This window comes from Perna viridis, chromosome 2 (genome assembly GCF_037379345.1).
Source record: "Perna viridis isolate PV_CMFRI_1.1 ecotype Kerala chromosome 2, ASM3737934v1, whole genome shotgun sequence".
Classification (NCBI taxonomy): Eukaryota; Metazoa; Mollusca; class Bivalvia; order Mytilida; family Mytilidae; genus Perna; species Perna viridis.
The window spans coordinates 40470017-40482998 of NC_142446.1; the positions used below are offsets into that span (position 1 = coordinate 40470017).

Sequence of the window (12982 nt, forward strand, 5' to 3'; positions counted from 1 at the left end):
CAAGATTTAAAAGTTTTATTGATAGAATATATATATTATATATTTACTTATGACCCAACATTACATTTTAATAAATATATTAACAACTATTTGAACAAAGACAGGCATAAAACTGTTAACTAATTCATCAATAGACATTTATTTTGTTTGCTTTGTACCATTAGTTAAGAAATTAGACCTAGGGTAAGGGACACAACTCTTACAAATATTTGGAACATTTGTATTCACCATTTTACATCAATCTTATGTAAGCATCAAAGTAACTTAGACTGATTTCATTCTGTTTCAAATGAAAGCTTCACAGGCCTTGGTGAAATTGAATATGATACAGACATATCACTGATTTCAAGAGTTTTGTCCCTTACCCTTGGTTACCTCCTTAAGCAAAGAAAAGCAACTGAATTTACCTTTTCTACAAAAAAAAAACCAATTCTTATTGAAACTAATGAATAAATGAAATTTTACATCTAATGCTTGAAGAGAGATAAATCATTTAATTCCCAAATTTAGAATTACAAGGTACATCAATTAGTCAAGTAGAACACTATGAATAAATTCACTTTTATATCTGGAGATGTAGGTTTTAATATTTTCAGATAAAACAATAAACCCTGACAAAAGGTTTCACAACAACCAATTTTTTTTTCATATCATAAAGAAACAATTGTGGAAGAACAGCCATCATATATATCCAACTCATTCTACAACAGGGCTAGATCTACAAATTGCATCAATTACTGTAAGCAAATCAGTTTTTGACATTTTTACAGTGAACAAAAATGCCCAAAATACAGTACTCATAAATCTGATTTTTAATACTTAAATTTACATAGTAATTTTGAATACTGAAAAAATAAATAACTGCCATAATGAACAAATAATGCAAAAATTGATACCTGCCAAAATGTTCATTTAAAAATTCACAAAAATCATGATTATCTAATTACTGAATTCTGCCAATCTATTTCAAAGAATAAGAAAATTTCAATGAGCATGTCTCTTGAAAGTGTTTATATTTCTAACCCTGTTGAACTTATTCATTACAAGTCCAAACAAAAGCAATTCAACAAAAAAAAAACAAATTATCCATCAATCAATGCCAATATCATTCAATGAGATTCCTCATGCATGCAACATATACAATTCAGTGTGGAGACAGTCTATAGTGAACCTAGTTATATAAACAAAACAAAAGATATGCTAGAACAGGATATAATACATAAGTCATGCTACAAAGAAATAAAAAATAATTTCGAAAGACAAAGGTAAACTGATCAATTCAAACAGAAAATGTCTTTAATACTTTTTTCAGGCTTGCAATTTGAGTGGAGACCATTTCAAAAAAACTTCTAATTACATTTTTTTAAAGTTTTTATATTGTAATTTTTTACATCTTCTATTCCTGGCAATCAATCAAGGTAAATATTTCAATATTAATTTACAAGTCATTTTCCTTCTTAGATTTTAATGCTTTTTTGTCTTCAGTTAAAAAAAATGATAACAACCATGGACAGCCCTACATTCAATACACAATCAGCTAGAAAGCCAATACACAAATATCAGTATATTCTGTCTTTAATGTAAATTGAAATTTATTGCACATTTCTACACTGGCCATTAATGAATAAATCTGTACAGGTATTTATAGTTGCAGAATTCCATAATGATGGATATAAAACATCCTACTGGCTGTATAAGAGACCAATGCAAAATTTCTAATGAAAAAGTTGAATTCCAAGTGCGATTTGCAATTTAAAAAAAAATATCACTTATTCCACTTGGTTATACTGTTCAGGTTACACAAGTTTATAACAATAGACTTTGCAAATGGATTGAATTGTTTTACATTAAAAAAAAATTAATATTGTTTACACAGTAGACAAAGTATGGGTATACAATGGCACAAATATTCATGTCACTGATTTACTTCCTTGTTTGTAAGATAACTAGGAGATTACTTATTGACATAGATAAGTAATAAATAGAAATTAATCAACGGTTTACATAGAAAATATACTACCTGAAAACAATTATCACATGACAAAGGATAATCTCCCCTTCTTAAGCAGAGCTTGATTTTAAAACAGCAGTATTTTTTCATTGGAACTTGTCATTAAAGACTTTGTCACAAATGAATCAGTTAACAATCTTAGTAAATGCAATGAACAAATTAAAATACAACTTAAGAAAAGAAAGAGACAAAAATTTAACTGGAAAAAACACTTAACAATGAACAAATCCCTATCCTCAATGAATGGTTTCTCTATACTATGTGATCATATTCAAGTCATGTGACAAAGCACATGGAAGACATGTGACTTGTCAAATGATAATCATATGACGTGTTATTCAGCACCATGGAACAAGATACAAACATAATTTGGGCTAAATGCTTACATACAAAGTTTTGATCACAAAACAGTTGTAAACTTCAATTGTTTAAAAGATACAAGAGAAAAAAAAATTATTCTAATTTGTCAATAAAAATTACAGTATAATTTTGATAAGTTCAGACACTTTCAGCCAAGTAGACATTTGAAATTCTCATTAAATGGCAATGTATTGGTCTTTCCTTTGCTCTTTGTGTCAACTGATGTAGAATTGCTAGTAATTTGAGAGATATGTATGGCAAAAGAATTCAGACCTTTTGTTTTGTCAGTTATTTTTAAGCCAAACAAAAACGTGTTTCTAACTGTTATTGTTTGTAAATCAATAGTAATAAGCTTCAAAATCAGTCCTATATCTAAAATTTAGGCCAAGAATAAACAGGTATCAACCTTTTCTCAATATTCTTACATGTCTATACATATGTACATGTAGTAATAACAAGGGAGGAAACTCATGTTGGTCACAAGGATAGATACTATTAATTCTATCAATTCCCAATTAAACTTGTTACCAATATACAATATTACTCTGATTGCTTTACAATAATGAATGCTTGGTCACATATTTCACATTCCAATTGATATAGTACATACAATTAAGTTTCATATGGCTAGTGTGTTATAGCTTTAGTATGAACTCTTGATTTCAAGCCATAAATTTATACAACCACTGAATTACACATGGGTAAAATATCTTAAAATATCAATAAAAGATACTTCTGTCAAATCTTCAATCATTTTAACAATGGTCCAAAGGAATGGAAATAAACTGTATTCATGTCAATGAACTACTGCTTCTTAAGTGGGAAAAAATCTAACATTCTTACTACACAAAGTCAGTAAAAAGAGGGAGTGTAAAAAGCTTATTTTGTATCAACTTGTGTATTCTATTCGTAAACAGATAGGAAGTAACTAAAAATTCCTTTCATTGTTATGGGTAAGTGAAAAAATTTGCCATCATTCTGATAATCAAGTGACGCCATAACAGGTAAGGATGGCAATACAAAAGATTTTTACTCTTTTATCCATTTTTACTCCTCAGATCACAATTCTACTCCATGTAAAATGCTCACTTATCAATAAAACATAAAATTTTGAATTTTTGATAAGACATACGTTTGGTAGGGTAAACTTCTGGGTAGGTACTCTGCCAGAAAGAAAAAAAATATCTATCTGTCTCTTACAATGTAATACAACCTATTCAAATTTAATCCAGTTTTGATGATACAATTTTATGATTATAAACAAAAAAAGCAAACATGAATTTGATCTTATGCTTCTTAATACTTAAAACTGTTCCCTATTAACCAAATCTAAGAAGCTTAACTACAAGTCAATATAGAAAATTCCATGTCGATAAAAATGCCCAATATACTTAAATGCCACTAGCAGTTACCACTATTAAAAGATAACAATTTATATGGTTATCATTGGTAAGATTAACAACAGAAAAATATCTCCAATAAGAATAAAACTTCAACTGACAATATAGCTGGCCAGTGAATTGGTAGATAAAGAGAACTGATACCAAACTATAATAGTACTTTTAATACATTATTCCCTAACAGTTGTAAACATTTCTTCAACAACTCTTGCCAACATTGTGAATATTAATGACAAAGTATATTTTGAAATATTGAAAACATATAATTGGTCATCTGCAATGACTTACATATAAGCTTGATCTATAGTCATGTGTAAGAACTTCAAATGAGTCGTTAAAGGTGGTAGTCACTACTGGTACACAAACTCTTTGGCTTGTAAGATAAAAATTTAACACCTGTAAGCCCCAACTAGTAAAAAGCAAGATCTAATGACCATTGGTTTAAAGTCTACACCATTAAATGCATGATTTACATGTATCTACCATTAAACTTTTAATTTGCAATTAATCATTTAGTCAAAAGCAATGTCTAGTATGATGTGTCTTCATAATTGGCATCTGCTACATTGTATCTCATGTTCATTGCTGGTAAACATTTATGGGTAGAATTTCTTCCCTTTAAAATATTTGCCTGAATGTATTTCAACTGAAGTAACATGTCTTGTATACTTCAATGACTATTGTGCATACAATCAGCTTATGAATCTGTGCCTTCATATATATCTTGACTTTTGCAGCATTTTGAATACGAATGTTTTCACTGGCTTTGATAGAAATTCAGTCCGCTCCTGCATTAATAATGAAATCATTCTACGCAATAAAAGAAGGTGTGGTCAACACTAAAAAATACAGGGTTCGATGAAAGTAATTTCCTAGCAAATTCAATACTGCTCAAGCATGAATGGGAGCATATAGGCCATACTTTTGTAATAACTCAATGTACCACAAGACAAAACTTGTATTACATGTGTAACCAAAAGCAAAGTAATGTCAATCAAAGATGTTTTTTTAAACAATACTGTGTTTTGATCATAATGCATAAAAAAGGAAGGAACATTTTCTCCACATTTTTTGTACGTCTGAAATAGAAGGGAACACAATGGATTTTTATCAAGACCTTTTTCCCTAACATATTTTGAAAGATCTTTTGCAGTCTCTTTTTAAAAAAGAAGTCAAAAGCCATGCATTTGAAAATATTTTTTTAATTGCAGTAGTCATTAAATTCATGCTTAACATAAATAACAAACACATAAACTTTAAAGGGCAAGAGAATAACAAAAATGTTTACAACATATTTTTACAATTGAAAATAACTTATAGCTTACTGTATAATCATAGCTGCAATCTGATTATGAAAACTTATAATTAATCTTAAGGAGGAGGACACTCATTATGGTTTATAAATTGTACTTGATCAGTAACAAATAGATATAAATATTTTTTGTCAAACAAAGGATGAGATCCAAGGAACTACAGGGAAATTGGCCAATATGAAAGTAAAACAGTAAAATCAAGAACTGCATCAATAAAATCAAAATTGGTATAGGTGGAAATTCATGATTTTGTGGGAAAACCACATCCCAGACAAACTTATACTGGATAGTAACCATTTCTATTGAAGTTCATTTTTAATCTATAGACATTTTTTCGGCTGTTTTACAAGTGAAAATAAACATATTGTATTTGTATTTAATTACCTTTGCATTCAGTACAAAAAAATGAAATAAATCAGATTGCAGTCAATCATATACAGTAAGAATATGATTCAACTTCTATTATCACATCATTTATTTTCAGTAGTTCATCCACTTCATATAAAATAACATATCCCCTACAGCCCCTAATATCTCTATGTAAATGAAATACAATTTCGTATTTCCTATAAAAATAAATAATTAGTTTTCACATCTGTTCGAATACAGAAGACAAGTTTGACAAAAAACCCTGGTTTGTATACATCCTTTCAGAATTCCTACCAATACAGACCATCCCAAGACCCAGATCAGATTTTAAATCATGCATGTGCATTGCTCGATGCCGAAGTACGAGTCACTTCTAGTTTTACCATGGAGTGTTTGCACTCCTTTTGCAAGGGCTTAAGTATTCAAATGGACAACATTTACATAATGGTCTTATCATTTAACTTGTAGTGGGCAAAATCAGTATCTTATTGGATACCTGTCAGTAAAAATTGTGCAAGAACTATTATGAATATAATAATGCAATGAAAATGCACTTCAAAAGATTTCTTTCCTATCAAACTAATGTGAAACATTTCATTGATTTTATCACAATATGATTCCTACCATAAATCCACCAAATTTGCCTTCTAAATCTGGTCATCCATTGCAAAATTCTTGTATGACAAAGTACCATATAATCTCTACTTTCAAAATAAATATTTATTAATTAAATATATTATTATTAATTTTTGGCAAAGTCTGACATCTAGTGACCAATACCTATTCTATTTTAAACTACACAGAAGCAGTTCAACTACTATTGATTTTTGGTTGATAAAACCATGTCATGGAAGCAGATATCAACATTTTTCATTTCATTCAAAAAAATTAACAAAAAAAAATAAATACATTTATTTTTGTACATTGATTAATGATTGGTCAAAACTCTACTACTTGATCATCAATTCACAGAAAGCTACAACAATGAGCTCATATAACAACTCTGTCAGCCAATCAGATCACATTTAACAATGAAACAACAATTTTAAAATCAGCCAATCATGTAACGTGTAATATAATAAATACCAAGATGAAAGTTAAAACCCATTAACAAAAAGGGAAACTTTTTTTTTCAACAAAATTGATTTGACATGACAATAGCTTAATAACAAGTGAAAAGGCAGAAAAATAAAACCTCATTGTGGAAAAAAACTATTGAGTTAGTTCCACCTATTGAGGTTAAGAAAGTAGAAATACCTCAACAACACAATATGATCATAATAATGTCTATTCCGAACCTTTAAGATGATATATGTATGCAATTGAACACAAAATAACGCATCTCCTTATTCCTTTAGCATGATGAACACGTGTTTTAATGCAGCATAAATCCACCTTATCTTTAGCATTATCCAATGCCATAATCATGTGTAGCTTGCCATCCTTATTCTAGATGCTGGAGACATTTAAAATTGAAATCATTTCCTCTCATAATTCCTGTGAATGCCCACTAGACCATGAAATTATATGCTGCAGCAGGATTGCTACAAGAATGGCTAAAATCACAAATCCACACAGAATAATCCCAGCACACTGCTGATCTGTCAATTGCTTTGGTTCAACAAGATTTGTTTCTGGTGTTTTATGGCTCTCTGATGACACAATAGGTTCGTGGCCCTGTGTGATGAATGTGTGACTAGGACTAAATGCACCCACAACATCTCCCGATCCATCTGAACAATGTCTTATTGCACAAACTCTCAACATGTAGTCTGTCTTTGGGTTTAAATTTGTCAAAAAGAATTGTGTCTCAGGTCCACTGTACACCTAAAGAACAAAAATACAGTTATATCAATTATGTTTCATATAAAGTCTATAGATAAATTGGTTCCCTTCTTCACTGACTGACCCAGATCTTTTACCATAAAATTAATAGTACATGATATGCCCTTTACCCCTTAACCCCCTCCTCTACATTTTTTTAGCATTCAAAGTTCCATACATCACAAAAGATCAAGATAACAATGTAGCAAAAAACTTACTTTAGCTTCCCAAAAGTGTTAATGATTTACTGTTCCAATTAAGGATGAATTTGCAGCAGAATTATACCACAATATATATTTTCATGACACCAATAAATTAATCAAAATTGTCAAAAAATCCAGAGCAAACATGGGAAAAAAGCCCTTACATGACCTGACAGATTTCCAAATATTTTTGCCCTAACAAGCAATAAGCAATTTTTGGAGGAGCTTATTTGAGTTTAGAAACTTTGAATTAAAAGATTTCAATTGACAATCTAAATTTTCACCAAAAGAAGAAAGACTGTGAGCAAGCTCATGATAAGAATACTCCACTCCATTATGACTTAAATTAAGCTTTAGCATTCAAATTGATTATCTCCCTTTACATGCAATGGCCAATAATTATATTCATTTATTTACATACATGTATTATGCATAAATTTTCTATAAGCACATATCAAAATTCATTGAGTTGTTTTGGAAAAGTTGCACTTGCATGATATGTGGGCAGACAAACATACGGACAGCAAAGCGGGCAGGCAGACAGGTAGATTCCTATATATAAAAAAAACTTGGTTTTGGGGGTATAAATACTGTTTAATCAGTATTTCAAACAATGGTTTGACTGACCAACCTTGAGAACTGATATACTGATTTGACATAACATACCTTCCTATAGTCATGATTTCGACTGTATAACTGTAAGACATATGATATGGTATCTGGGCCCATTGGTTTACAGCCATGCCATTCAACCAGACATGTATGTAACTGAACATCTTGTACTGTGGGAGCTATAACAGAAATAATTCAGTAGGTTTTAATATTTATCAATTTATCAAGTTTTTCCTTTTGTTTATGTTTTTAAACAAAAATACTGCATCCATTCCTTTATGTATACTCTACTTTCAAATTAAGGCAGAATGTATGTATCTTACCTTTGCATTAAGTGATAACATCTTTGCATTCAGGGCAAGGCTGACTTTATGAACAGAACACTATATAGATATTGACATGGTAGTGATGCATAAAAGGACCTTACCTTTGAGTAAAGCTTGAAGATAAGTGGACATTTACCTATGAGTGCATGCATTGAGGTTTAAGTTACAAGTAGTGGAACCTGTGTTTTACCTTAAAACTTAGTACTGGTAAAGATGAAAGTAAGCCTATACCTGCATGTACAGGTAGCAAATTACAATAAAGCTTACCTTTGAGGACAGGTGGTGGTGCCTTTAGTGTGGTGAAGGTATAGACTTCAGAGTATGGTCCACTTCCAGCAGCATTACTGGCAAATATCCGAAAGTCATAACTGGTCATTTCTTGTAACTTGTTGATTTTATAGGAATTTGATGTACCTTGGTACACCATCTGGAAGCTGAAAAAAAAAGCAACAATTTAAATGTTATTCAATCAAATGAGCTTTTTCTTGAAATATAATTCCATTTCTTATCCTATGGAGTACTGTAAGAGTAGAAATCATTACAATAAATTTAATCATTACTGCAAAAAGACAGTTAGTTTGTAATACCAACAAGCACTAAGGGAATGTGGAATACATTTAGTTTTTTTTTTTTGTTTTTTTTTGTGAAAATCCCCTATGAACTTTGAACTTTGAAGGTCAAAAGGACTTTAAAAGCTCATAAGAATTAAGTCCTGGTATGTGCAAAGTTGAGATGAAATCAATCTTGAATGATGCTCATTTTAAAGTGTACACTGAAGTGTTATGAATAGTAGCAATACCAAATCCTAGAATTTTCTTGGGGTCAGAGGGCATTGTTATATAATGTGGATTTAAATTTGGGTTTTACATAATGGAAGAGTAATCAAGGGAACCAAGGTAATAGCGGTAATCAAAAGAATGTAATCCAGGGACAAAGACCAGACATGGAAAACAGACATACGCAACAAAGAATATGAAGTAACTAAAATCATACATACAAAGTAGCATAAGCAAATGAGCAACTCGGACTTCACTAAAAACTGGGAGCATGGACCAGGTGCAACGGTAGGGTAAGCGTCCTCTACTTTTCGAGAATCACCTGCCGAGTTGCTCATAAAAAGTCAAGTCCAGGGTAGACAAACGAGGAAAGGAAAACTATGACCTGCTGAATAAATCAGTTTTCATGATGGAAACACCATCATGATTGCATGAAATTATTTCTGAACATGAGGTTGCACATGTTGTTGTTCTAGGTGTACCCTTATTATGCTATTCACAAAACAGGAAGTTAATATTGGGAAACAACTAAAATCGCATAAAACATATGCCATATCTACATAAAACCACAAACCAAAATTGAAATCAATCAATCCGTTTGGAATTGAGTTATTTGCAATAAAATACGGACTGGCCAATGGACAAGGTGATTCTAATATACCACTTGTTGGGGGTATAATTTTCAGTATAATAAAATATCGAATTACATTACAATAATGTTATATTTCCTTGAATACTAAATAAATGTTCAACAATCATGAAATAACAAGATATGTATAAGACTGAAAGTGAACTTACTTTCCATCTTCTTTCTCCATTTCTACAGTAAATGTCAGCATGTCCATGTTTCTGCCATCCCCCCACTTCAGTTTAAGACTGTTGGGTGCATATGACACACACTCTAACTTGGAGGGGTTCGGTGGAAGAGGTCGGGTTGTTACTTTAACAGGACTACTATAAGAACCAACACCAATACTATTTACAGCCTGTATACGTATTCTGAAATAAAAATATGTGGTCATAAGGAGAACAGGATCTTTGTTGGCTAAAGTCTAAGAAAATGCAAAGTTCAATGTTCTCATTTGAAGTCTATCAAAGTCTCTCAATTCCATAAAATTTCTCAAGTTCTGTGGAACCAGGCTGTTAGTTTTGTTGATGTTTCATTTTTTTTTTTTTTTTTTTTTTTAGGGGAAGGTAGTACTGTTAAAAATTGTAATTTCCCAATAATCACATTTTACACTATTGCATTACTTAATCTCATTAAATATTCTCTATTTTATAAGTTTATCAAAAAACACACATACTGTGTTATACATTTTAATTTTGCATTTCTTTTCAGTTTTACAAGTTGAACTTACTTATATGAAGTCTCAGGAGCCAGCTCCTCGATTGTATATTCTGTAATGGCACCAGTTGAAATCAGCTGTTTCTCACCTATGTCAAGGTTATACCCAACAATATCACTGCCATTACAGTTGGGTTCTTTCCAGGTGAGAGATATAGTGGTGGCAGTGGCAGTGGCTCGTATGTGTATCACTGCTGAAGGACTAGAAGGGGGAGTAACCATTGTGGCCACAGGACTAAAGGGACCAGCCCCAGCACTGTTGATTGCCTATCAAGAGAAAAGTTGTATTTAGGTTTAAAGTGCATTGAAACTTCAAAAGCTTTCTGGTTTAGAGTGGATTTCAGTTTACAAAGTTCCTCTGGAGATCTAAAAAAAAATTATAAAGTGAACATACCTGAACTCTAAAGCTATAAAGAGTAGCAGCAGTCAGACCTTTAACTTCATAACCAAGATTTGGACCAAAATATAACTGAAAATAAAAGAAATCGTCTATTAATTTACCGTTTTTTAAGTACATGTATTTACAAATTCTGATGTAGATATATAGAAACAGTACAAAATAATAAGGGTTTATACCACAGCTTTTATCAAATGCCATCAAAAGACTGTATGTATAGGCTGAATGTAGTTCATAAGTCATCATCCAAGAATGATTTTACGAGGTCAACAAACAAAGGAGAAAATGGCAAAATCAGAAGTAGATATACATTGAGAAAAAAAAAAGGAATCCTTATGGTAAATTGGGGATTTGAAATAGTGGAATTCCACAAAAAAGCCAAAAAAAAAATCATGTCTGCATTAATAAATTTATATAGTGACAATAAAATTTGACTTATACTAGTACTATTTTGAGCCACCTAAATCATGACATTACTTCTGAAAAATAATTATTGCTGTTCTTCACTTTTTTCTTGAAAGCAATAATAAGCAGAAGAAAAAAAACTTTCAGCCATGAAATATATCTCATAGACAGGCATACAAGTTTTATCTGGTCAAAGGTGTATGGAAAAGATTTCCAACTTGAAGGTATATAAAACTGTATATTGATTACACTGCAAACCTACCTGCATGAAGTCAAGATCAGACTTGTGTTGCCACTCAACCCTATAATCTGTAATTGTAGCACCGTTATTGACAGGGGCTTCCCACTGTACCATTGCACTGTGGGGAGATCGACACTGGATCACAGGGGTCTTAGGAGGGTCAGGTATCCCTGCTCCACTCACTACCTCAAGTGGCTCTGACCATGGTCCACCCTGTGAAAAAAAAAAATATATATATATATAAATTTCATTCAACAACAAATATTTGGCATCATACCTGTTAACCCTCTAACATTCAGTGGAAACTCCAAACAAGTCAATAAAAAATTCAGAATCTCCCACATAAAAATATACTGGTAATATTTTTTGTGGGAGGTTTTTGGATTGATAAATTACTACATTTTCTGTGAAAGATACTAAAATAAATTTTTAAATATAAAATTTGCTTTCATGTACAATCTCCCACACGAGACAGTGTAAATTGGGGAGAACCTCCCATGTGATCTGTTAAACAGGTATGTTGGCATCTGTTCCTTATAACTTAACTATGTTAAGTTTGTATAAGACAGGTTTTAACAATAACTTCAAAGAATATTGTACAATAAACTTATTTACAAATAGACCATATGTTCTAGTTTTTATAGCTTGAAATAAAGGGAAAAAGGAAAAAAGATTTTTCTTTCATTTCATACTGAAAGAATAACATGTGAAATAGCTATCTATAATTTTTTCTACTCTCAAACTTCTTGCCATTTAAGAGGATGTCTATGCAAAAACCAGGCAGTGGGGGGCACATAACAAATTATATTTTCAAACTATTTTTATCTATAATACATCAAAAGTGCATCCTTTCTCAAAGTTGTATGTTGGTTTTTGATTAACCACAGAAAGCATTGAAAGTCATAGAAAAAAAACTATATATTATGGTGCAAAATTTGCTTGCTTTGTTAGGCAACTTTAAAATCGTTTTCTGATTCATCCATTGTGGTATTAAAAAATTTTTTACTATTTGACATACATATAATATAAACATTACAATGGAACAAAAACTTAAGTGGAATAAAATTTACCATGAGCCAACAAGACCAGAGAATCTGCCTGATTTTATACAATAGCCTGTTAAACATTGATCAATCTTTAGCTTACCCCAACCCTGTTGATTGCTCTAACTTGGAAGAGATATGGTCGTCCTGGAGACAGACCAGCAACTATACAGTCAAGGTCACGACCCCGATAAACCTCACGACTTGTGTTATCAGGAGATATAACTTGGACAGCAAACTCGGTGATAGCAGCACCACCATCATACTCTGGATAATCTGTAATAATTGATCATAAGTTACTTTCATCAAACCTTTTGAAATGAGCAAAGCAAGAATTGTTTTAGATTACTTACTGAA

The 12982-nt window shown here is 31.3% G+C and overlaps 1 protein-coding gene across 7 annotated transcripts in view; it reads right to left on the reverse strand.

Annotated features, from left to right (window-relative positions):
- The window catches only part of LOC148625048 (fibronectin type-III domain-containing protein 3a-like), a 101381-nt gene continuing 88399 nt past the window's right edge, over positions 1-12982 (reverse strand). For all 7 annotated transcript variants that reach the window (XM_088568244.1, XM_088568243.1, XM_088568242.1 and 4 more), the window contains 8 exons: positions 12729-12901; positions 11604-11795; positions 10934-11008; positions 10553-10806; positions 9993-10193; positions 8686-8852; positions 8147-8271; positions 1-7280 (listed from right to left, as the gene is read on the reverse strand). In XM_088568244.1, the coding sequence (XP_088424370.1) occupies positions 6942-7280; positions 8147-8271; positions 8686-8852; positions 9993-10193; positions 10553-10806; positions 10934-11008; positions 11604-11795; positions 12729-12901 (1526 nt within the window). In that variant the 3' untranslated portion in view covers positions 1-6941. The remainder of the gene's footprint in view (positions 7281-8146; positions 8272-8685; positions 8853-9992; positions 10194-10552; positions 10807-10933; positions 11009-11603; positions 11796-12728; positions 12902-12982) is intronic.